The following is a 26,984-nucleotide window of genomic DNA, read 5'->3' on the forward strand; positions in this document are numbered from 1 at the left end:
AGTAAGATTTTAATAAGTGGGGAGGGGCTTCCACATGGGGGAAATAGCCTAAGCCAGGCTCGGAAGTAAGAAGACAAAAGCTGCTCAAGGCCTAGCGAACTGCCCTGGCTGGAACAGCATGTTCATGTCGGGGAATTGTGTAAGGCCGGGATTTAGGACGCGCTGAACGTCAAGGAGTTTGGGTCTTATCCTGTAACAAAGGGCTATGAGCGGAGGGGTGACAGAACCAGTCTCAGTGTAAGTCAGATGACTCGGACTTCAGAAAGACACCGAAACAACGCAAGTATGAAAGGGCAGGGAGTGAAAAATAATGATCTTGAGATTTTGAGCCTCTGTGACAACTACATATTTGACCAAAAAGGGAACTTCTGTAGGAGAGGGCAGTTTTGGGAACACAAGTATGATTTTAGAAAAGAAGTTGAATTATTGTACTAGCCTAGTGATATTTATAAGCATGACAATTTCACAAGTTCACTTGGAGAAATTGTGAAGAGAGAAAAGCAAAGGGCACCGGCTGACCCCAGGCAAGCGACTACCGTTATGGGTCAGAATGAAGTCACTATAAAAGAGAGAGGGAAGAAAAAAGAAAAGTGGGAGAACTAGTTAGGTGCCATGGGGGCCCTCAGAGAGGCAATATGCTCATGGACTCATGATTCCTGGCTGGAATAGAAAGGCTATGTTCAAAAAACGAAAGACTCAGTCCAAAACCTTCAGTGTTTCTTCTTCTTCTTTTTTTAATGAAAAGAGATTACTAGATCAAACTTTTATAAATACAAAAAACTTGAACATATTAAAGTACAGTTCCACCTGAACCATCACAAAGACAAATCCTACTCTCAATACCACTATGTACACGCTGCTGTGACAAATTATTCTCTACTGGAAATAGCAGATTTGACCCAGTCCAAATTCAGTTCTTTGAAAAGTATCCTCTTTCCAAATAGAGTTCTTCTGTAACGAATTTTTATGCTTGTCATATGTTATCTTCAACAACACATCTAGTTTTTTTCTTAGCACCGTCCCCTACATGTTTTTTAAAGTGTAATTTTATTTCACAGTGCAATACAAACTCGCTTTTGGCCTGTGCAGTCATTAGGAAGGTAAGCCGCTAAGTCGTCACTGAGGACACAGCGTGCCTCTCAGACTGTTCTGTCACTCCTCCCCACTTGACTGCTTGTCTGCTTTTCAAAGCCGGGATGAGGTACAGCAATTTAGTTCTGTCTGAACAAGTACCAAACTGGAATTCAGATGGCTTAACAATGTATTCTGATTTTGGTTACCAATTTTAAAGAATTGTAAAGGACTCTTGACGGAAGTCAAGCTAATGCACAAGATTAAAATACTGGGAGCGGATACAACTGCGTTTTCTCTTTCATAAGCCTAAAAGCATTGTGGTGTGTTTTAGAGCTGCTTCCTCTACAAATTTTGCATCCACATTGTCATGTCCTTCAAGAGCATACAGAGCTGGAAAAATAAGGAGAAAAGAGTTACTGCATAGCCATGGAACTTCTGTAATAACATTGTGTCTGCAGCTCATTGACATCGTAATTACTTTATATTTTAGTAAAACACATTACTCTGAAAATGTGTTGTTAAAATTTATTCTACCTCAGCCCCAAGAAAGGTCATTCACATCAACCATATGGGTTTTGAGCCTCTTAAACCCGCTTAAAACCTCAAAGGTGATTATTCCTTTGATAATTTACTCTAGGATTAATCAGTGTGTTACCGATTAAAACTAGCTGCAGTAAGGACTACTTAGAAGTAAGGAGTATTCCAGAAAGAAAGGGGTCCACAGAAGTGAATAGGGACTGATGTGTCAAGAGAAAAGCAGGAAAGCCCTAAAGTTACCTTCACTGGAAGATTCTCTATCTGTCAGTATTTCAATGAAGTAGTTCAGGGGCAGGAACTCCACACTGCCTGGCGACTTGTCAATCATAGAACTCCGGGGCTAAAAGGGAAACCACTTCTGGTATCAGCTCATTCTCCAAAACAAGCACAAACTTAAAAAAGGAGGCTAAGAACTACAGCTGCTGTCTCTGTGGAGATGATGAAATAGGCAAATAGGATCCAACAACAACATTTAGTGGGGCTGTGCTTGCTCGCAGACTCACCTGTTTCTTATAGTTTAGCAGCAGTCGCTTCACATGGTTCCGGGAAATGATGTTAGAACTCATAGGATGATCCCAAAGTCGGCAGATCTTCTGACCAATAAGCTATTACGCAAATTGAAAAATATGTAGAGCGGGATTTTTAGGGCAGTGAAACTACTCTGTACAATACTCTAATGATGGACCCATTGCATTATACGTTTGTCCAAATGCATAGAATGAACAACACCGAGAGTGAACCCTAACGTTCACTATGGGCTTTGGGTGATTGTGATGCGTCAATGCAGGTTCGTCAGTTGTAACACATGGACCGCGGTGGTGGGGGATGTTGGTAATAGGGGAGGCTCTGCACATGTCGGGGCAGGGGGGCGGACAGGGAAATCTCTGGACCTTGCACTCAATTTTCCTGTGAACCTAAAACTACTCTAAAGAAATTAAGTCAATAATAACAATAAAAGAATGGGAAAAAATACAGAGAGGAGAATGTAGCTTATACTGCATTAAGTACATGTACCTTATACCTACTTATAATTTAAAAAGGATTATTCCAAAGTAGCTGGTTAGTCTAAAAGAGAGGCCCTTTATGGTTAATGACCCTTGAAGAAAGGCCATTTCCTATGAGGTGTGCCTCTGAATTTTGAATAAATACTCCCTTAAATTCAACCCTGAGGAAAGTAGTTTATTCACTGATGTTGCCAAATTCTTTTTCTGAAATGGAGTTCATCTGCTACTCTTCAAAACTGGGTACCTGCAACTCTAAGTGAGGTCTCGATAGGAAGCAAAAAGTTGTTCTTCCCAGTGTCCTGCCCAGAAAATTTTAATTCCCTAAGAGCTTGAGGCAAAGAAAAACAAAACAAAAAAACCAAATTAAATGTTCAGAGACTTTCCCCAGAGAGATCTAGCTGTGGAAAATATGCTTTGTTTTCTATCCTTGCCTTTGCTTCAGTAAGCTGTGAGGAGGAGAGGGTGTTACAAAGGAAAACGATTAGGTCCAGAAGGCAGCGGACATCCCTTCGTGGGAGGATCGTGCTAGAGATACAAGTGTGCAAGGTATGTAAACAGAGCAGAGAGCTGGCTGGCAGGGTCAGGAAGTTTGCGGAGTCCAAGGCTCTGAAGACCTTGCTGTGGAATTTCATATTTTCATAGTATTTCTGACTCTGAGAGCCAGTATCCCCCATCAAAACAAGGAGTGCCTGGCAAACCCTTTCTCTCGTGTCTCTCGTTTGTCCTTCAACCTGGGAATGTCTTCCTGCCATAGTAGAAAGGGCAGTGGGAGGAAATGCAGTTCCAGAACCTTCTGACCTCACTGGATTTAAATTTCTTATCAGTTTAAATGCCAAAAAACACCTGTTTCCCCTCTCCCTCCCCTCAGACTCACAGATGTAAATATTAGTGCAGTTTCCTAAGAGGGGAAAATGGCTAAGTGTCTCAGGCAGGCTGTGCCAGGCAGTACAAAGCCAGAGGAACAAGCCTTTTGTCGGCGCGGCAGGGAACGGCCAGCGGGCGTGAAGATGGATGGGATTTCTGGGAAAGGACTGAAAAGTGAAACAATTCAATTGACTTTAGCCCAAAACAAGTAAATGCTCCCTTTGCAAGAAGAAACTGAAGGAGGGTCATACCAAGGCTTATGGAGAGAATAAAATATAATTCAGGATTACCGGGGGAAGCCGCACAATGATGCTGAATTTTAGTTTTTCATTTTTCTCTGAATTGTCCAGATCTACAAAAAAGTTAGATTGGCAAATAAAACAAATCTCCATTTTAATATGTGAGCAAGCTAATAATACTTCAGTGGTTCATTCTGATAACACACATTCCCCACCCTGGATTCTCAAGCTAAAGTCTGACAATATCTCGAAAATTTGAGTTTGTTGTCTCTGAATACAAGGACTTTCTTTTAATGAAGCAGTTTCTATATGGCATGAAACATGGTTCTGTAACAGGCTGCCACTCACAAAACAATTTTACGAAGTGAAAACAGAAGGCACCTTGGGGAACGGCAAATACTTTAACATATATTAACAAAACTCATCTATAAAATACCACAACGAATAATTTCAGCAAGTGATTACACTGGAGACCTTCAAGTTCAGATTCACATGAGCACTGCATCTCTCAGTTTCTCTTGCATTTCCAGTCTAAGTCTGTGTTGACAGAGTTAATCAGCTGAAAGTAAGCCATTTCATGACATTTTCTTGAGAAACAAGCCTTCAGAGTCTCCTATCCTCAAGTGCCCTCGTGTACAGAAAAGGAATGTAATAGCTGTGTGTGGATCGAGAAGCCCTCTGGGGCCTCTTGAAGGTCTGAGGCACTTCAAATTAGCCCAAAGCCTGGCTACAGGAAATGAACTGTACTCAGCAGGACACGCAGCATAATTTGCAGAGTCCATTGCAAAAGGCAAATGAGGATCCCCTTGTTTCAGTCGTAAGGATTTCAAGATTTAATGTGGAGCATTACACCGAGCATGGGGCGGCCCTGAGCGCACGAGGGCCCTGTGTGACCACACGGGTTGCACACCACCAAGCCCGTCCTGATGGGGCTCAGGGCCGGGCTGGCACTGTGGCAAACTCGGAGCCTCTTACCTTTCATGAGCCTTGTGACAGCCGTTTCGGTGAGAAGCAACACCCCATCATCAATGTAATGCAGCAGGTTATGCAAAGGGAGACAGTGCACGCCGAGGAGCGTGTGCAGAGTGTGAAAACCTAGGCAAGAGATTGGGAGGGTAAACAGGGTCAGCCAGCCTCTCCAGGGAGGGAATTCAATGATGTGGCAGGGAACGTGAATTCAATTCAATGATGGGAGTGAATTCCATGATGTTACTAAAGCCCTTAGCTCAGCACCTTGGCACGGAGAGTCTCATAAACGCTGCTTGAAGACACAGTCCGAGTCTCCTGCTTTGTGTTAGCACGACTAAGTATCGTGCTGGGTAGATATGAGTTCGCAACAAGCGTGTGTGTCCCTTCTTAGGCAAAAAGACAAAAAGAGGGCAGGGCCTGCTCGATGAAAAAGTTTTACAGTTTAATAGGTTTGCAATTCTGCGGTGAGATGCCAAAAGAGAACAGTTAACAGAAGAGCCTCAAACGCCAGATGCCCAGGCTGAAAGGCTGACAGATAGGGACCACTTTGCCAACACGGAAAAATTTTGAACCGGCAGGGGACAGTCTATATGCCCGACCTCTGTGTATGCCCTAAAGAAGGGCTTTTGGGGTCTACTTGAACTAAATTATAAAAAAAGAAAAATTTAAATAATATGGTCAGATAGCAAATCTACAGGAATTCAACAGAGAGGAAGGCAACTCCCTCAAACCTAAGTCTTGTGGGGAGGGTTACTCAAACACTCAGCAACCGAGAGTTCTAAGCACACTATTAATAATAAACAATAAAAGCAACATCCATGGGAGAAGAAGATATCAGTCCAGGAGAGAATGAGAAAAGCCCTCTTGGAAAAGACAGCACATGAGGGGAGCTTTGCAGAGTAAATGCAATGCCTGAGGGTGGCAATGAGGCCAGAGAATACACAGAGTGGAGACAGTAGAAAAAACCACCTTGTCATGAGCAGACCTGTACTAGAATCCTGCTGTGTTACTCACTAACTACAGGTAAGTAGCCTTTGTGTGCCTCCATTTCTTCATCCCGAGCATGAAGCCACCAGTAGCTTTCCCACATGGCTGCTTGGAGAACTAATGCCAGGTCTATGAAGAGCCTAGCATATGACAGAACAACGGCGACCATTACCAAACACGTACTGAGGCCTTCAATCTATGCATTGGCTAACTTGATCCTCAAGACCATGAGGTGGGAACCACCTGATTCCCATTTTATCCATGGGGAAACCAAGACTCACAGGAGCTAAGAAAGTTGCCCAGGATCGTATCATTAGTAAGTGGCCGAGCTAAATTTGAAAGCAGGCTATGGGACTTAAGTCGAGGCTCTTACCCATGACATTATCCTGCCCCAAGAACTGGTAGCTGGGTTAATGGGACAATATGAACAGAGGCCCAAAGGTGAGAAAGTATGGGGCATGTTCAGAAAGTACTACATGACCCAACTGAGTTGGAATCAGGTGTACGAGAGGAATGGTAGGAGGTAAAGTTGGAATTTATTTAACAAATCCCTTCCAGACACCAGACAAGGAGCTGGGTATACAATAATGAGGAAAACAGACCCCACAGCTGCTCCCATCCACCTTCCAGTCCGATGGGAAGACAATCAAATAATCACAAAAATATACATTCTTAAAGATGTGACCAGTTTGGGGCGCCTGGGTGGCTCAGTCAGTTAAGCATCTGACTCTTGGTTTCAGCTCAGGTCATGATCTCAGGTTCATGGGATCGAGCCCTGCCTCAGGTTCCAGGCTCACCAGGGAGTCTGTTTGAGAGTCTCTCTCTCCCTCTGCCCCTCCCCCTGCTTGTGCACGCGTGCATGTTCTCTCTCCCTCTCTCTCTCAAAATAAATAAAATCTTTTTAAAAAAATGGCCAGTTCTATGAAGGGAAAAGTGCAGGGTGCTCTGAGTGCACACAACAGGGACTGAATGCTGAATGACAGCAAGGAATTTCTTATTTAGTAGACTTTGGGGAGGGACACTGAGCAAGATAGAAAAAAGGATTTGAGTTTTACTCTTGGACTATTAAAATGGCAACAGGCAAAGAATGGACTGGAGTATGGACAGTTTGCTACAAGAGGTATGTAAGACAAACATGTTGGGAGGCCACTGAGTGAACCTGCGCCAGAGGTAACGAGGACTCGGACGGCGAAGCAGGAAGGAAGGGACCGGAAGCGCGTGGCCACAGGTCCAGACTTGGAAGCTGATGAGGTGTGAATAGGGAATAACAAAGGATCACAGCCTTAGGTGCTTACATGACAAAGAAATGATGCCCAAAGAGCAGGAACTTGAATTCAGAGCAGTCATGGAGTTTTCTCTCCCTGAGCACATGAATCATGAGCAGTGAGGGACTGAGGCCTAAGTCCCGGCCACATCAAGGGTCAGATAAAGTGCGGACTCTGCCCACAAGCAGATGTTAAGGAGCTGACAACAAGATGACTCCGCTGGCAATCCAAAAAAAACTGATTTTCTGATTTTACTAACTAATCAACAACATGAGAGTTTTTTTTTTAAGATTTTATTTATTTATGTGAGAGAGAGAGAGACAGCATGAGAGTGGGGAGGGTCAGAGGGAGAAGCAGACTCCCTGCCGAGCAGGGAGCCCGATGTGGGACTCGATCCCGGGACTCCAGGATCATGACCTGAGCCGAAGGCAGTCGCCCAACCAACTGAGCCACCCAGGTGCCCACCATGAGAGTTTTCAAATGGATTTGGACATTCTTCCCAAGATTAAAAAAAAGTTATGAAATTCGTTCTGAAGAAAAGTTTATTAAAGTTTCCTATAGATTTCCTCGATTCGAAATTCCTCCTGCAGCCCTGCATCCATGTCCTAAAGATCCCTGATGGGCCTTCATCCTCTATCCCTAGGGCACAGCCCCACATCCAACAGTCCACTCTTGGCTTCCTCTGCATGTCAGCTCCAGGCAACAGAACAAATCGGCTAAAAGTAGGCATCAGTTCCAAAACAGAGCTTTTCCAGCCAACTCTAGTCCTCATCCTCCAGGGTTCCTGGCCTCCGCTAGCCCGTGAGGGGAACACAGGTCCCATTTAAACCACAACTGCTCCAGCTCCAAACCATGACTCCCTTTCGTGGTCCTCATTCCCTTTATTCTTTAACCAATTGGGTTACAAGTTTCCAACACTTGGAAATCAAACAGTTCTCACTAGTCCAGTAGGCTTGGAAAGCAAGCACACATACATACAAAAGTACATGAGAAAACACCCTGTATTTACCCACACATGTGCACACCCACGTGACCCAGTGTCACTTTCCACATCACATGAGGGAAACCAACATTTAAGAGAAAAGGACAGAGATACTTGACCCATTGACACAAACCATTAAGTCTACTCATAATAATTCTCAATCACTACGGATAACATTTTTCCATGTTTTCCCTCCTTACATATCCCTGGGAAGGAGTGTGATGCTTCCTAGAAAGTAAAGTTTTATGGTCTCCTGGGTAAAAATTGTCCCTAGTAAGTCACTTTCATTTACTTACAAATGGGGCTTGAACATACATGGTGAACAAACCGGAAAGCATCAACCCAATCCTCTACCAAGTCTTCTGTGTTGATGACAAATGATAAAGAGTCGAAGCCAGAAAGTCATATATAGTTTTCATGAAATCCCTTCACTCTTTCTAGAGGGCACCTGGAAATTCCTATTCTATTGGGATAATTTAAAGTCCTCTATTCTCCTCATGAATGGTCACTGTCAGATTTCTATAAATCAAAAGAAACTCCTTGTGCCCAACACTACCCGCATGTCTTATAAGATAAGGTGTATGGACAGAGAAAGCACGAAGGACTCCAAACTGAGTCAGATGTATCACAAATGCAGACAAGCCAGGACGTGCTATGGGGATTTCTGGGCCCATAAACAGTCAATGTTTTGGCATCAACTAATTCAAATGGAATATAAAATTCAAGAGGCAGCACAGAATAGTCATTAAAAGAACAGATTTTGGAACCAGACTTCCTGGATTTGAATACTGGCTCTGTTGCTTAATCACTGTGTGACTTTCAGGCAAGTTACATAAACTTTCTGTGCCTCAGTTTCACCATCAATAAAATGGGAATAATATTAAAGTGGAACCATATGAAAGTGCCTTTTTTTTTTTTTTAAGTCAAAAACTGGTTGGATATTGACAATTTAATGTGGTTCATGTTAAGCTCCTACCATTTAGGACTGTTAGGAAAATTGAATGTGCTTATTTATGTAAAGTACTTACAGCAACTGGCACAAAACGGGCACCATCTACATATTGGCTTAAAATGAAAGAGTAAAGGAATGAATTACTGATAGATGATGCGATAGATGTATATATATAAATAAATTAAATTAAACTGGCTGATAAACATTATGTAGTGACAGCTATCATAAAGCTTAACACTCATCAGAACACATATGTAATGAATACAAGGCAGACAGGAGCTTATTTGCTTCTTATAATTAATATATGTTCCCAACTAGACTTCTGCTAATTTTTGTAACTGCTCTAATTTCTAGCACAGCACATGGAATGTAATAAAAAAAAATCAACAAATGGTTGTTTATTGAGTGAACAAATGACCAATTAAATGAATGACTCATACACATGTGCCAAGGGTGTTTTGAGGCCTGACTTGGTCCTGTTTCAAAATCCTAAGGGCGATTTTTAGCTTCCAAGCACGTAAAAATCAGCTATTTTCTGACACCCAGCCAGACCCACTTCCTCCTGAGTGTTAACTTTCTCAATCAGATAAACTAAGCCTGCAGACATCAGAGAAAGATCTCCCTGCATCAGCTCCACTGGCTCCAAGTATCCTAGCGAGCCGCATGGGGACCAGCCTCGGCTCCCTAAAGTCAGTGATGAGCCACAGCAGAATTTAATAATCGGGGGACATCTGGTCTGCAGAGACCAATGTCAGGCCCATCTCTCACAGTGACCCCAGACAAACAAGTTCTCAACACAGGTCGTCTCATCCTTAAATGTGTAAGGCCTGGGGACCACGTGAAGAAGAAAGAACAAATGTATTACAACAAAGGACAAAAGAGCCAAGACTTACCAGGAGGCAGAGGTAAAAACAAACTCGTAGTAGCTTCCAGAATCCTGGTCATGATGTGAAAGACTGTAAATTCAGCAGCACTGGCCCGCCTGCTGCTGGGTAAAACGACAGAGCCGCCGTCAGCCGAGGGGTTCATCCCTAAAACTCCGTCTGGCTGAGCAGCAGCTCTGAGTAGCACACGGAGATGGAATCCATGCTCACTGTGAAGCCTCAAGTATGATGGAGACCATCAGCCTAAGGCCTAGGATCTAACCAGACAGTGGGCACATAAATGATCGATCGCATTAACTCAGATTCCCCTTCCTGGCCGTCCTGAGCTCACACGCCCCTCCGTCCTCATCAACCACATGCCAGGGAAAGAGTATGGTGAAGCCACAGGGCTGTTCCTTTAAATGCTGCATACAGAACTAAGACAGTGTCAGGGCTGGTGACAACTGCTTTCAGTTGGTAAGTTCCAACAGGCAGCAATTAGAGTTGTTTTAGCTCTTTATACACCTCGATAAGGGAGAGGGAGAAATACTTGCGTACAAGTGGAGAACCGAGGGGTGAAGATGATGTTTCCTCCAGCTGGTTTCCAGGATTTGGCAAACGACATCCAGCTGGAGGATAAAGACCGTCTGTTACCCTTCGCCCGTGCCCTCTCCCTTGGGGGCCCCTCCAGCGAGCCCTCTGCAGGCTGCCAGGCCCGTTCAGGGCAGCTGGTATTTAGCCTGGGCCCGGACACAGAACCAGCCTTTCTGCGGGCAATGCTGACGCACTGGAATCCAGAATGGAAAAGACTGAAAATGTGCACCAGAGCCTCACAGAGCCCCTTCTGTCTACCCAGGCAGTGCCCCGCCGAGCTTCCCCAGCCCCGTGAACAGGCCCTCAATCACAGGCCCTCTGCCATCAGTGAAGGTCAAGTACAACTGGATTTGCTCTAGGCCTGTTAGATGACAAAGGCCAACAGCTGACAGTGAGAAGAAGAGAGACACAGAACAAGATAGAGGTCCTGCGCATCGCCTGTGGAGTATGACCAGCTTCAAGTCCAGGTCAGACATTTGACTAGTTTGTCAGCAACAGGGCAGTCTCCGTGGGGTTGTGATCCGCCAGGAATCCCACGCCCTGCCCCGAGAGGCGAAGGACAGGGCGCCAATCGGAACGGATCTCCATATGGGCACAGATAAGAACAGTTCATTCTCAATGACACAGATTCTCAGTGTCTCTCTGGCTGAAGTCAGGTAAGATGACTCGGAAGTGATATAGTCTGGTTCTGCAGCAACTTCCTCCATTTGTTTTAGAAAGCCCCATCGGCTGCCCTCCTGAGGGGACTGGGAGCCATGGCTGTTTGCAGGAGCAGGAAGGTCTGGCTACGGTCGGTGACTGCCGCGTCAGAAAGTTAGGGGTACTGAGTTTGCTAAGGCTGCAGCCCTACCACTTCTGGTCCGATCGCTTCCAGCAGTTGTTAACACAGCCTAGTGTTATTAGGAAGAATGATGCTTGAACAAAAACCCTTAATACTTTGGAAGGTGAAATTTAAAGTCAACAGAAAGAAAGATGATAGATGGACATGTTAAATAGTTGTGTTATTAAAGGACAAAGAAAGCAAGTTAATACCATCATGGGGAAGATCAAAGCCACATTCATAAAGTGAGCTCCCTGATACAATTCTACCAGAAAGAATTATTATTTAAGAAAGATTCAATGCCAGAAAAAAAAAGGTTCAATGCCTTGCTTGTAAATATCAATATATGAGAATGCCAACCTCTCCTAATTTATTAAAACTTGTGAAATGCAAAGATATTATTATTTTTTTTAAAGATTTTATTTATTTATTTGACAGAGAGAGACACAGTGAGAACAGGATCACAAACAGGGGGAGAGGGAGAGGGAGAAACAGGCTTCCCATGGAGCAGGGAGCCCGATGTGGGGCTCAATCCCAGGACCCTGGGATCATGACCTGAGCCGAAGGCAGACACTTAACAACTGAGCCATCCAGGCACCCCCAAAGATATTATTTAAAAACAGACACTAATGACTACAATAAAGGCAGAAAATTTTAAAATTAAACATGAAATTCAATCAGGGCCATATCAAATACGTTTAATCTTCCAGAGTTCAATGCAAAAATATATGTTCACACAACTGATCATTTGCATACTGGTCTTACCCAAACTTGGAGAAATGGAGTGTTCTTTCTCTTTCTGTGAATTTAAATACTTTAAGAATTTGTCTAGCATATTACTTCTAGGTTCTAAGTAGGGTCAGGCCTCAACTCCATATGCTTTCTGAGAGACTCAAGACCGCCTCAAAATTTGGTGTAGCCATATCACTTCCATTTCCACATGGACTGGTGTTATTAATTGGAATCACACAATTTCAATGGGTGGCTACCAGGTAGATGGGCTACCAATCCCACCAGCAGACTCTAATGTGGTAGTATTTGTACAACTGAGCTAGAATCTGGCCTAACTGGGCTGTTGGCATTCATTAAGAATTTAAGTTCAAGTTCTCTCATGTCTTCATAAGCCTCCATGTACAGAAATCATTACCTATGGTTTAATAAGATGCTGGAAGATGCCAAGATGACATGTGAACATTTGGCAACCATACTAAGTTCATCACTGTTCTATGGTTCCATGAACATATAAATCACTATTTGAAGGGAGTAAAATAAACCACTTTCATAACCAAGTCCTCCTTGGTTTTTTTTGTTCTTTTTTCCCTTTTTTCAATCTATAGCACCAAATATACCGGTTTAAGGACAGAAAATCTGCAAAAGTCTAATCTGAAAAATATACTGAACCGCCAACTGGGAGTTACATACCGGGGGACTGGGTGGTGGCAGGATAGAGAATAAAAAAGCAAAACCAACCAGTTTTGAAATGTAGTCCAGAACCATCTGTTCAATTTTCTTCTTTTCTACACCCTGTAGGTGTCTCAAAAGATGGTCTTTTAGCTCAGACACCATCTGAAAACAGGACACGGATTAGATAAGTCACAACCTACCCACTCACACCTGCTACAGGTTGAAACTAGATCCATTTATTAACACTCTTTACCAACATGAAAAATACTGGACCTGAAGATCCCATTGGCAGAAATGTACAACCCATAGTGTTACTTTAATGGGCATAAATCAGGGACACCAACGTTCCTCACGAGGAACTGCTGATGATTCACCCAGAGCCCAGTGAGCAGCCAAGAGTCAGATTCCCAGCCCTGATGAGAATTCTCCAAAGAAGCTGAGGGAAGCCACTAATTTAGAGGTCAAAGGTTGAAGTCTATTGCTCCCAGACCTGGAGAACTAACAGGAACAACTGTAATCATGGAGTGACTATGTTGATGCGGGGTGGGGGTGGAGGGTTGAGGGGGGTGGGGTGTCATGGGGAGAGGCATGCTTTGGGGCATTTGGAAGGACAGAGGCAGCAGTAAAAACGAAATGCATCAGGTACCTCCCTCTGCAGTGGCTCTAGACATTCAACACAGTGCCCTAACATGCAAAAGTAATGAAATTATTGACTCTATCGCCTCTAAACAGACTTGTGTATCTACTCTGTTCTCATCTTCCTTGGAGCTCACCAATCCGTGTAGCATCCCAGCCCTCCCCGCCTTTTGCTCTTTTGTCTCCTTCTCCTTTTTTTCCTTCTTTTGCCTAAATGTCCTCCTCAGTTGGAGGCCCTCCTCGCTAGAGATCTTTACACCAATAAACACCATGGGAATTGTACAATTGACATATGTGCACATATTATGTCAGCAGATTTACATATATGACACCCTGAGCAAAACTTAGCCCATGGCATTCTGGGCCACGTGTTAATTAATTAGGCTTAAAATTTTTAAATTTTTAAAAAAGATTATTGCATGCTTTTTTGTGCTTTTCAATTTTTCTATGACAACCATAAAGATGAAAATTTAAATCACCCATAATCCTATCATCTGTGTTAACATTTTGGATCTTTTATTTTCCTTTTCTCCAGTGTGTACACTCATTCCAATGTTTTCTAATTTGCTTTTTTTTTTTCATGTAATAGTTTACGTCATTAAATACTCTTTACCACACTGGTTGTAATGGCTGCACAGTATTCAATTTTAGGAGAAAGTACTAGAGTTGAATTATTTATTCTTTTCTTACACATATGGGATACTTCTTCTACGACTGTGAATAGAACTAAAAAAAAACCCTTATACATGATTTGTTTGCCATACCCCCAGTTATTTTCTCAAGCTAAATTCCTAGAAATGGAACTTGGTGCGTCACGTACTTAAGGTTTACAGAGACACTGCCGAAATGCCTCCCACGTGGTTATACTACTCTTTTTTTTTTTTTTTTAAAGATTTTATTTATTTATTTGACAGAGAGAGACAGCGAGAGAGGGAACACAAGCAGGGGGAGTGGGAGAGGGAGAAGCAGGCTTCCGCTGAGCAGGGAGCCCAATGTGGGGCTCCATCCCAGGACCCTGGGACCATGACCTGAGTCGAAGGCAGACGCTTAACGACTGAGCCACCCAGGCGCCCCCTAGTTTTCAACTGCATTGCATGAGGCTGCCCGATTCCCCGTATGCTGAACTTTTGCTAGTGCGATTTTTAAATTTTTGACAATTTCATAGGCAAGCAAACACACACATAATTTTTTATATTACATTCCTTTTTTTTTTTTTTAAGATTTTATTTATTTATTTGACAGAGAGAGACACAGCGAGGGAGGGAACACAAGCAGGGGAGTGGGAGAGGGAGAAGCAGGCTTCCCTCCGAGCAGGGAGCCCGATGCGGGGCTCGATCCCAGGACGCTGGGATCATGACCTGAGCCGAAGGCAGACGCTTAACGACTGAGCCACCCAGGCGCCCCTACATTCCTTAATCTATCCAATATTTCTATTGGTTTATGGTATAAGGAGGTGGTATTTGGGATGGGAGGACTCCAACTGTCTTTTGCAAATAGGCAGCCATTGATCGATTAAAAATTATTTCTTTCCAGTGATTTTTTTTAAATGCCTAATTTTATCATACCCTAAAGATTCAAATTTAAACTAGAGTCTCCTGTCAGTCTCCTGTTTATTTTGTACAAGCACCATATTGTTTCAATTATTGTAGATCAATAACATACTTAGCTATCTAGTAATGTCAGCTCCACTCCTTTTTGTCAAGTGAGTCACCTGGTCAACTGTCAGAGAAACTTCGTAGGCTTTTTGGTTATAATTTTATTAAACCTAAAGGCTAAGGATTTGGAAATGGAATAATGTTTTTCATTAACTTTTCTAACTGGTTAATCCTAATAAAAAAGAAAGTAAATTTAGAATCACCAGCTTATTAACTTGTTCCTTAATACTTTCCATTTCCCCTGGTGATTATTTTGTTTGTTTGTTGCATTGGACAATCATACCATCTTCTTTTTTTTTTTTTAAAGATTTTTTTTAAAAATTTATTTATTTGACAAACAGAGAGAGACAGCGAGAGAGGGAACACAAGCAGGGGGAGTGGGAGAGGGAGAAGCAGGCTTCCCGCCAAGCAGGGAGCCCGATGCGGGGCTCGATCCCAGGACCCTGGGATCATGACCTGAGCCGAAGGCAGACGCTTAACGACTGAGCCACCCAGGCGCCCCATACCATCTTCTTTTACTTTTGTTTCTTATTGCACTGTATAGAATTTCCAGAACATAAAATTTTAGTGAAAATAGCAAGAATCCTTATTTTTTGTTTTTTGACAGAGAGAGTGCGTGCATGGGGCAGGAGTGGGGGAGAGGGAGAGAGAGAATCTTAAGCAGGCTCCATGCTCAGCGCAGAGCCCGACAGGGAGCTCGATCCCATGACCTTGAGATCACAACCTAAGCCAAAATCGAGAATTTGACATTGAACCGACTGTGCCACCCACACACCCCACTTCTTTCTGATATTAATAAGAATGACCCCAACATTTGATTTAAAAAGATGTTAGCTATCAGTATTAGAATATTTTTGTCTTATTGATTTGGTGTATTCCAGGAGTGGAATTTTACTTTTATCAATTTTAAGCACCTATAGAGATGATCTTTTTTCCCCCTCTTTGACCTAGTGATATGATGAACTACATTAATACATTTGCTAATGATAAGCCTTCTTGGAAAAAAGGCCACTTGGCCATGTTGTATTTTTCAAATGGACCACTGGAAAATATTTTGATTAAGCTTGTAGTATCTATGTTAATAAGTGGAAGTAAAAGCCGTTAGATTTTGGTTTTAGGGTTATGTTAGTTTTTTAAAGTGATTGGGAAGCTTCCTATCTTTTTTTCAAAAAATACTTTACATAGTATGGGTATGACCTGATCCTTAAAAGTTTGAAAGAACTAACTCATTAAATAATTTGGTGCCTTTTTTGGAGATAATCTTTTTTCTTCTTTTTTTTTTTTTTAGAGAGAGAGAGAGAGTGGATGCATGTGTGTGGGGGGTGGGTAGAGGGTGAAGGAGAGAGAGAATCTTAAGCAGACTCCATACCCAATGTGGAGCTCGACACAGGGCTTAACCTCAGGACACTGAGAACATGCCCTGAGCCGAAATCAAGAGTTGGACACTTAACTGACTGAGCCACCCAGGCACCCCTGAAGATAATCTTTGACAAGTTTTTCAAATTATTTTATGGTTATTATGTTTTCAAGGATTTTTATTTCTTCTTGGCTCAAGTTTGGTATTTCTATTTCTCAAGGAAATTTTAACTGGAATTTTCAAATGTGTGAATATGCATTTACACATGTTTTTCTCACATTTTAAAACTTTCCATATTTAAGGTAATAGATTATCCCATTCCTAAGCCTGCACAGGATTAAAGATATTTTACTAGACTTTCCAGATGTCTCTTTAATCAGTTTTTTTAAAAAATAGATTTTGGATTTATTTATCGGTTCTGCTCTTCCATTCATTTATTTTGATTTCTCTTTCTTTGGTCTTCCTAATAGGACTTCTTGAGAAATGATACTTTATTCTGTTGTATTTTAAACCCCAAATACAAATGCCACAGAGACATTGTTCCTTCCTTGTTTTAAATACTCAATGCTGTACATTTCCTTATGATGTTTTGTAATTATAGGTTTTGGGTGGTGACTGATTTATATATGTCTCCCCCACTAAATTCTAAAAGTGCGGAACTCTATCTGTGGTGCTTACCATTGAGCACACAGGGCCTATAGTGGCTGGTAACAGCTATGTGTTAAAAGAATGAGCGAAAAATAAGGTCAGCATGAGCAGCACAATCTAGCCCTTTACCCTTTTCTTGGATCCTATCGTTTCTCAGCACCCAAATGGCCCCCAGGCCACTTACCAGTCCCATCAGCAGCCTCTGGGGGCTGTCTTCCTCCTGGAAGAGGGGTGTTAATCTTGGCTCTGAAATTAAACAAAACAATAGTCAAGAAGGGTGGTTTTTGGGAAATGGGCTAGAAGAAGAGAAATCAGCCTGCGTTTCCCTTCTCTGAGTTATTGAGAAAATAGACCATTTTGCTGATAGGATGAAGTTTTTCATTAAATGTGTGACCTATTCCTGCAAGCCGAACTTATCATCCAGGTGATACACACAGAGCTCTACTCTAACAGACCAGGAAAGAAGGAAAACAAGGCACACATTTCCCAACACCAGTAGGCTCTGGCTTTGAATTCTCTTCAACATGAAAACTCACCACCGTCTAAGAACCTCTGCTTCACTGGAGTTAGAGACACTTGGGCCCTCTCTTAACCCCAAGGGGGCCATAAACTCTGCAACAGGGACCTGGTGGAAGGATCGCATGACTGCCTTCCTTGTGACCCCCTATAGTTTAGGGACTTTGGGAGTCACTGAACTGAGGGGACCTGTCAATTACTGTAGCAAATAATCCTGACTGACACAAGGTATCCGACTAAAAAGGTAACCAGTTCACCAAGATGGAAAAGTGACGTGTAAGGTTAAATCGGATGGCACTTTCTCCGCCATGATTTGCACTATACCAGCAGACCGGAGGGGCAGACACACACAGTCTTGTTGCAAGATGGGCCCTAACACTGCTCTAACTGCACCTGCGTGCCCTGCTCGTCCTCTCCTAGAGCAGCTGAGGCCCGCACCTGGCAAGAGAGCAGAGCTGCCCCGGTCAGCGGGCTGATGACACTGTGAGGGACAGCACAGGTGCCTCTTGCGCCCTCGGGATAAATCCTACCTGGGTCCCACACAAGCTTTTTGATTAAGATGAAGCAATTCAAAACTGGATGCCAACAGCCCTGAATTTCATCCAGATTGTTCTGTTTCTGTTAGTGATGACATTCTTCCTAGGGTGCTAGTGCAAGCCAAGCATGTGAGAGGAAGGGACAAGTTCCCAAAGTGCACGCGGAGAGAATGACTGGCCACAGGATGCAAACAGGCCGGAAGTACAGGGGTAGGAGCTCCAACAGGGGCAGAGGAGTGATGGACACAACAAAAACCTTGACAACTGGCAACATTTCCCGTATTGCAAAATGTCTAGCTGGGCAAGAAGGGCGAGCCTGAGCCAGGCACATTCACACCCCGGCTGCTGGGCAGGACTCCTGCCCGCCGCTAGCGGCAGAGCCCCCGGCTCTGGGCACGGACGGCCTGGTAACACAGTCAGAGGCTGGTTCCCTCCGGGTTGCTCGGTGAGCCCAGGCTCTGTCTCCCTGGGCTGGATCACAACTTCACTGTCCTGGCTCACGTGATCTGTGCGCACAGCTGCAGGCTGTCCCGCACGCACTGTACAAAATCATTGCCGTCAGGGTCACCCAGCATACACCTAAACATCCAAGCCTATAAAACAAACGTGGGATATAAAAATAACAGCTTTTTAAATGGAGGCTGGTCTTTATGAGGCCTGAAAGGGTTCCAGTGACAAAACCACAAAAAGCTTGTACCTGGATTCGTTTAGCCTTCTCTTCCCCCAGTTTTACCCGGTAGGGTGTTTATCAAGACTTACCTCGGATGTCACTCCCTCTGGCAAGCCTTTTCTAAGCTCCCTCTCTTCCCCAACCATCCCCACTCCTGACCCAATCCCCCCCCCCACACGCTGTGGTTCTAGAACACCTGTCACCTGGTTTAGAAACAGCATGTTAGCATCTCTTCCTCACACGTTAATGCCAAAGCAGCCATCCGAGGTATCTCGTGCACGAAGCGCTGCACTAGGCCCTATACACATTTCCCCACTCACTCTCACTTTCCTCCTCACCTTGCCCTGAAAAGGTTAATGCACGAAGTGAACACATGGCTTGCTCAAGAGCTCACTGTTAACATGTGGCTGGACTGGAATTGAAGCCAAGTTCTGTCTGGCTCCGAGCCCATGCTCTTCCCCCATAACCACACCGCTTACCCAGAGACTCCTATCTTTGTACTCCTATGACCTAGCCCAGGGAGTGCCCAAATGCTAACCAAAATCAAAGACCCCTGTGGGATCAGACAGCTGGAAAGAAAGCAGGCCTAAGCCAGGGGACCTGCCGCGGTGCGTCCTGTGGGTACAGCCACGGGGCACGGTAAGTAGATCAAGGCTCTGAAGAAGAATAACGCAAACCAGACGGCCAACACTCAGGGACTCTTCCAGCAAAAGCACATTCAGCAGCTGTCCCTAAAGGTCCCGGTGCCAAGACAGACATGGAAGGGGCTGGGTGGTCACTCTAACAGGAAGATATTAAAGGGTGCTCCCTTCACTGGACCACCGAGCGTGATTTTCTTGCCAACCCGCAGGTAGGAAACACCATGTTACAAACCAAACACTGACTGAAATCCAGAAGGCTTTGTTACAGGTCTTTTCTTACCCAAATTCCTTGCTTCTAGGTTAGAAATCACCCTACAAAGAAATTAGCCAACGTTATTCACATAGGAAGATGGAAGAAAAAAAAAAAAAAGCCACAATACCATACAAAGATATCCTCCATAAAACCACTGCAGAAACTGTTCTCAGGCGGCTGAAAACCTCAAACACTTTAATCAACTTGGCAAAAGCCACATTAGGCAATTATAAAATCTCAAAACCCTTTAGCGCAAACAATGACAATAATTTAGAACAATCGCAGCACTCAGTTATTGGAAATAATGGAAACAGAAAATAGAACAGGGTTGGAATGGGCCTATATTTGTAGCACTCCGAGATGACTCCTCCGTCCAGAAAATGGGCCTTCAAAATAAGAGCCAGCTCATCAGCCCACTAACACTTTTTATTTTTTTTAATTTTTTTTTAATATTTTTATTTATTTATTTGAGAGAGAGAATGAGAGAGAGAGAGAGCTTGAGAGGGGGGAGGGTCAGAGGGAGAAGCAGACTCCCTGCCGAGCAGGGAGCCTGATGTGGGACTCGATCCCAGGACTCCAGGATCATGACCTGAGCCGAAGGCAGTTGCTTAACCAACTGAGCCACCCAGGCATCCCCTAACCCTTTTTAAATGAAACTACTCTCTACCCCCCTTAAGTGCTCACTTAATAACGGCTTTCTTTACCACTTATCGCTTATAATTCATCCGTCCTCAGGATGCCAGTCTGTAAGGTTTAACACATACAATTTTCCCACTAGAAGCTCTAGCACCAAACTCAAGAATAGGGCCGAGGTGGCTGCATTCATTAAGCTGATGGCATCATTTTGTTGAGGATACTCAACAAAAGGAAGCTACTTCCATGAAAGGTATCCAAAAAAGTACTTGCAAAAAATAGCCATCTAATAGGTACACTAATCCCTAATTTTACTTACTTCATTGCATTATCAAGAATATTCCTCACATACACCATGGACCTTCTTCTTCCTGTTTTCTAGAAGGGAGAACATGTCAGAGGTGTGCAAGGTACAGGTTTTTTGGGTGCCATTTTTCACACCAAGGACATAATGCAATATAGTAAAGAGTTTCCGAAAAAAGAAATATACTTTCCAAGTACTCAAAACACCTACATTCTTAAAAATTAGTTAAAAAAGCATTTTAGGCTGAAATTATTATAGATGTAGAGGAAGTTGCAAATTAACTAGACAGTGTTGTGTTATATACAATAACACTACAACTACACACGATGCTACAGAGAGATCTCATGTACGCTTCACCCAGCCTCCCCACACCATGTTTTTATCTTATATAAAGGACTATAGTACAATATCAAAATCAGGAGATGGATATTGCTAGAATGAGTGTATAGCCCTACGTCATTTCATCATGGATGTACATTCATGTACCACGATCAACATACAGAACTGTTCCATCCCCCCAAAGATCTCCCTTGTGCTCCCTTGTGTTGCAGTCCCAGCCACTCTCCTTTCAACTATCCATGACCCCTAGTAACCACTAATCTGGGAACACTTAGGTTTTTTAATCAATTTTTAACTATACAAGTAATGCAAGAACACAGGTAAGACCGGGATGTTAATCTCACTTCTACTACGATCATGCTGCGTGTGTCCCTTAACCTCTGTGCACTTGATTTTCCTCCTCAAGAGAAGACAGATCAGAGATGCACTGTGGTCTTCTTGCAACAATGCAAAAGGGCCTGGCGGTTAGGGAGAGTGCGGTAAACTGAAGCCAGCCTTAGGACTTAAGGGCATCACCTCATCTGATGCACTATACTTTTGCTTCTTGCTTTATTCTTATGAATCCGCACAAACCTCTTCTGAGATCAGGCTGTGCCATTCTCTCTGGACCATGCTGTTGTTATACAGCCAGGGTGGCTTGGAGTACTTAATGTATTCCAGGTTGGAGTTCAGTTTTTCCCAGTAGCCCTTAAAGCTGTGCACCTGCAGAAGACAAAAAGCATCGGTGAGCTTGAGAAGCAGGGCCCGCGGCCCTGACCAACCAGCAAGGGCCACCCGAGCCTTGCGGCAAAGCTGGGCTCGCCTTACTTCTTCAGCTCTTAGAGGGCAGCATTTCTGAGTGAATTCTTCCCACGAAAGATGGCATTCTCCACCTGCAGGAATTCTAAAATAGTAAGACTTAAAGAGTCTTGCTGTCCCCATTTCCTTTTCTGCCCCTTTTACAGAGAGCCACTGCCCCCTTCCCCAAACCAGTGTGAGTCACCTGGGTTAAGGCTAAGTTGGGAAGCCTGTATTAAACCCAGTGTTGTATTAAACACATCAGATCATTTCCTCTCCAGAGACCCATTTTTCTGACTTAGGTTGTGTCAACAATGCTATATCCAGTCAGAGAATGTGCATAAGACATATAGCACATGGAAGAGGCTTACTTTCCTGCTAAGCTTATCTACTTCCAAAAGATGTCTTTCAAAACCTAGGAATCAGAAAGGTGGAGTGAAATAGTTTTACATTCAGTCGTCAAATACCCCAAAACTCCAAAACAATTTTTGGCATCCTATCTAGGTCTTTGACATATTGCTATAATTGAAGCAATATTGTATCCATTATATTCGTTTTTAAATACAATGCAATACTAACACAGTTTTTAATACTGAAAGATGTATTGATACAAAACGTTTTTTAATTTTTTAAGATTTATTTATTTAAGAGAGAGAGAGAACGCGTGAGAGTGGGTGGAGCAGAGGAAGAGGGAGAGAGACTCTCAAGCAGACTCCCCACTGAGCGCGAAGCCCGATGCAGGCCTTTATCCCACGACCCTGAGATTGCCTGAGCTGAAACCAAGAGTCAGACGCTTAACCAACTGAGCCACCTGGGTGCTCCTGTTCTTTAATTTTAAAAATTTTAAATTTAAGTATAATTAACATACAATGCTATATTAGTTTCAGGAGTACAATACAGTGATTCAAGAATTCTATACATTACTCAGGGCTCACCACAGTAAGTGTAGTCACCATCTGTCACCAAACATTATTACAATCTTATTGACTAGATTCCCTCTGCAGTACGGTTCATCTCTAAGACTTATTTATTTTATAACTGGAAGTTTGTACCTCTTAATCCCCTTTATCTATTTCACCCATCCCTCCCCACCCAGTTCCCCTCTGGCCACCACTAGTTTGTTCTCTGTAATTAAGAGTCAGTTTTATGTCTCTTTTTATTTGTTTTGTTTCTTAAATTTTACATATAAGTGAAATCATGTGGTATTTGCCTTTCTCTGACTTATTTCACTTAGCATTATACTTATAGGTCTATCCATGTTGTCGCAATATTCCATTGTATACGTACACCACTTCTGTATCCGTTCATCTATGGATGGACATTTGGGTTGCTTCCATATCTTGGCTATTGTAAATGCTGCAATAAACATAGGGGTGCGTATATCTTTTCAGATTAGTATTTTCATTTTCTTTGAGTAAATACCCAGTAGTAGAATTACTGGATCATATGGTGATTCTAGTTTTAATTTTTTGAGGACCCTCCATACTGTTTTCTACAGGGGCTGCACCAATTTGCGTTTTCACTAACAGAGCACTAAAGTTCCTTTTTCTCCACATCCTCACCAACACTTGTTATTTTTTGTCTTTTTGATTCTAGCCACCCTGACAGGAGTGAGATGAAATCTCATCGTGGTTTTGATTTGCATTTCTTGATGATGAGTAATTTTGAGCATCTTTCCATGTGCCTGTTGGCCGTCTGTATGTCTTCTTTGGAGAAATGTCTATTCGGATCCTATGCCCATTTTTAAATTGGATTATTTGGTTTTTGGGGGTTGAGTTGTATAAGTTTTTTATATATTTTGGATACTAACCTCTTGTTGGATATATCATTGGCAAATATCTTCTCTCATTCAGTAGGTTGCTTTTCGTTTTGTTGATGGTTTCCTTTGCTGTGCAAAAGCTTATTTTGATGTAGTCCCAGTAGTTTATTTTTGCTTTTGTTTTCCTTGCCTAAGGACACATTATCTAGAAAAATGTTTCTAGGGCTGATATCAAAGGATATACTGACACACATTGTTTTCTTAAATCAATGAAGATAGATTTATGATACACTTTCTCGCCAAAATATATGTGCTTGTAAAAGAATTGACTAGGGCCAAAAGTTCAATGTGTAGCCGTAAAACAAAGTGAGCTAATGCCTAGCGTGGTAACAGAGTTGGCTATATTGCAAAAAAAAAAAAAAAAAAAAAGATAAATAAAATATGCCTCAATCAAGAAAAATGCCCTTATGTTAAATAATAGCACATTATCTGAATTCTTATTGAAAGGACAGTCACTATTGGTTCAAAATGAATTTTGGAACATTGGTAAATTACATAATAATATTAACGTGCTGTTTTAGAAGCCTGAAAGGCCCATCCAGCCAACATCCCTTCTCACAGAGACAAGAAAAACTATTTCCAAGAAAAGGTCATTTCTAGGGGAAACTGGAACCCTGGTGTCACATCACTTTTCCTGATTGACCCACCTCACTTACCTTTTCTTCCCCTTTCAACTTATTTATAATTAATGTATCTTTATCCACCCTCTGGTCTTCCTTCGATTGAAAAAACTAATAATGAAAGCAAATTCTGCCAACATTTGGCCGTAGTAAGTGCCTAACAGGAAGTCACTGCAGCTTTCTTGATCTGCTGCTGCTGGGTTCAGGCCCACGAGCTACAAAGCCCCACAACTAAGTGGTGTTGTGGTGACATCTAGTGGTTGGTCAAGATATTAACTCTGCCTGCTTTGCCGCAGCAGCCCCACCCCGTGGTCCCACAGGGACCAACCACACTGTGTCACCACACATGTGGTCATGTGGTCATGAGGAACACGGGTGCCCTCCTACCCGTCAAAGGGCCTCTTCCCCTCGGGCTGAATGTCACTGTCCTGTCAGAAGACCCCACGCACACACTGTAGCTCCTAAGAAAAGATCTCTCCCAAGCGACCTTCTTTCCCCTTCCGCCCCCATTAAAAAAAAATCCCTTTTCTCAGCTGAGAATAAACAGCTAAAACAAGTCCATGGATGGGCTACCAAGGGGCTTAGGAACCCACTGACTGTATGCAGAATGGAGTGAGTTGTGGGAGCACGCTCCTAGGGACAAGGTCTACAGCTTGCACCACATGTTCAAAGGAATCCATGACCTACAATAGTTCAAAACCCGAGTTAGAAGGAAAAGGATCGGAGTTTAAAAAATAAACAAAACCCACTTATATTTAAATTAGAAACACTGTTCACCAAGAGTCCAGGAAATATGTTACTATACACCTGTAGGTCTTTCAAGAAGGTCACGGGGCTGGATGTTACAATGTAGACGAAAACAATTAGTGGCATATGTCACTACATGGTATCTATGAGGTAAGTGATAGGATTTTTTTTTTAAGCTTTTATTTATTTGACACAGAGAGCACACAGGCAGGGGGAGCGACAGGTAGAGGGAGAGGGGGAAGCAGACTCCCTGCTGAGCAAGGAGCCCAATTAGGGACTCGATCCCAGGACCCTGGGATCATGACCTGAGCCAAAGGCAGACGCTTAACCGACTGAGCCACCCATGCACCCTATCAATAAGTGATAGGATTTTTTAAGTTATGAAAAATCTCGGGGGGCGCCTGGGTGGCTCAGTCGGTTAAGCGTCTGCCTTCGGCTCAGGTCGTAATCCCAGGGTCCTGGGATCGAGCCCCACGTCAGGCTTCCTGCTCCGCGGGGAGTCTGCTTCTCCCTCTCCCTCTGCCTGCCGCTCTGCCTACTTGTGCTCTCTCTCTATCTCTCTGTCAAATAAATAAATAAATAATGTTAAAAAAAAAAATCTCGGAGATCACTGTAAATTAGGAGGTCTATTTGGAAGCCTGGGTAATAGATAAGACCCAGAGTTGGAAAATGGATTTGAGTAAGTGAAAGACAAGGAGAGGATGTTCCAGATGGGGGGGCACTTAGGGAGTGAGCAAAGACTGAGAGACGAGAATGTGGATTCTGGGTTTAGATCAGAGGCAGAGCATTAGAAAAAGCAACAACAGCACTTCATTCTCTGTGGTGAAGACATCTGCCTCTAGCATGCACCTGGCTGGCATCCCCCAGATATTGAACTGCGGTGGGGTGTGACCTGAGCTTCCTGAGTTTCAGAAGCTCCCCGGGCAACCCTCGGGCTCAGCCAGGGCAGAGAACACTGCTTGAGCCTGCCCAGGTAATCTCCGTCTCCCACCCACCCTCACGTGTCTTCCTCACCTTCGTGCTTACAGGCTTACAGGCTGATGAAGAACCAGCTGTCTGAAAACGTGTGATTGTGTTGTTAATTAATAGGAGACAGGGTTAAAGAGGAGGTTAGAACCAATCTAGGATGGACCTCGGATGTCAAGATAACAACAACCTGCTCATTAACCCAGAGACTTAAAGCAGCTCCAAGATAAAATTTTAGATGCTTGAACATAGAATGGGGGGAAGGAGTGGAAGCTGCGCAATCACATCCGAACAGTCCACCTGGGAGCACAGAAAAAACTGTATCTGTGAGTTGGTACTTACGGAACTCATTGTGAACTGAACACAGTGTTCATATCAGGGACAATGCCATCGACACAAAGTAAAAGCCACAAGAGCCCAAGAAGCACATTGCAGGCTACTTCAGAAGAGTGCAGAAAGCCTTAAAATACACAAAAATATTTTATAAGAAAATACTCATGAATGTAGCTACTTCTGGGAGATGCTGGTGTGAGAAGCCATCAGATTCTCAAGGAAGCCCCCAGAAGTGTTTTCCTGCACAAGGAGTTTTAAAGTTTGATTTTGAAAGAAGGGAAATTATCCCAAGTCTCTTCTTGAAAAATCAGGGCGCCTGGCCGGCTCAGTCAGAGCACATGACTCTTGATCTTGGGGTAGTGAGTTCGAGTCCCATGTTGGGTGTGGAGATTACTTAAAAAAAAAAAAAAGAATCTCATTTTGTCTCTTAGGAGGACATGAAATAATTACCGAAGGAAACCCATCAAAATTATTAATTGAACAAAAGGACCAGAGGGTTACATTAAGGGATTGTTCCCCATCTATGGATTGCTAGTTGATTTTAGGAGATTAAAAAAAAAAAAAGCCCTGTGGTACTGGTTCATCTGCAAATTACGGCCAGGAAAAAAACATCTGCCTTTCATTTCTAAAAAGCCCTCTGGCTTTGGTCCTACATCTGCTGATTAACCCTCATCTTCTTAGAAGAGAAGAGGCCAAGTCAGAGAAAACCTTTACTCCCAACACCAGGGCTCAACTAGCAGAACTAAAGCATCAATCCAATTTGGCTTGTTCAGTGGATTTCATCTCAGTGTCAACTTCTATTTGCAGCCCAGAGAAACACAGTGCCCTCCTACCTCCAGCACAGACAGAATAACATAGAAACACCTGTGTGTCCATGGAACTAGCAAAGCACCATACTAAGCCCAAATGCTCTGAGCAGACCATCAGATCCATACAGACCAGTGACTGGAACTCCTGAGGCTTCCTGCAAAGGGGACCGC

General features: G+C 43.2%; 1 protein-coding gene across 10 annotated transcripts in view; it reads right to left on the minus strand.

The window, feature by feature from the left end:
• Positions 1-709: 709 nt before the first annotated feature.
• The window catches only part of GSAP (gamma-secretase activating protein), an 84,980-nt gene continuing 58,705 nt past the window's right edge, over positions 710-26,984 (minus strand). For 5 of the 10 annotated variants that reach the window (XM_078060055.1, XM_036080865.2, XM_036080866.2 and 2 more), the window contains 12 exons: positions 21,316-21,444; positions 20,419-20,477; positions 19,494-19,525; positions 17,035-17,096; positions 12,621-12,716; positions 10,295-10,365; positions 9,767-9,861; positions 4,694-4,813; positions 3,770-3,831; positions 2,115-2,216; positions 1,852-1,951; positions 710-1,464 (listed from right to left, as the gene is read on the minus strand). In XM_078060055.1, the coding sequence (XP_077916181.1) occupies positions 1,373-1,464; positions 1,852-1,951; positions 2,115-2,216; positions 3,770-3,831; positions 4,694-4,813; positions 9,767-9,861; positions 10,295-10,365; positions 12,621-12,716; positions 17,035-17,096; positions 19,494-19,525; positions 20,419-20,477; positions 21,316-21,444 (1,020 nt within the window). In that variant the 3' untranslated portion in view covers positions 710-1,372. Of the gene's footprint in view, positions 1,465-1,851; positions 1,952-2,114; positions 2,217-3,769; positions 3,832-4,693; positions 4,814-8,949; positions 8,987-9,766; positions 9,862-10,294; positions 10,366-12,620; positions 12,717-17,034; positions 17,097-19,493; positions 19,526-20,418; positions 20,478-21,315; positions 21,445-26,984 lie in introns of those variants that run through there. The other 5 variants (XM_036080864.2, XR_013443098.1, XM_036080869.2 and 2 more) reach the window with 5 other exon arrangements.

The sequence above is a fragment of the Halichoerus grypus genome, chromosome 12, assembly GCF_964656455.1.
Source record: "Halichoerus grypus chromosome 12, mHalGry1.hap1.1, whole genome shotgun sequence".
In the NCBI taxonomy this organism is placed as follows: domain Eukaryota; kingdom Metazoa; phylum Chordata; class Mammalia; order Carnivora; family Phocidae; genus Halichoerus; species Halichoerus grypus.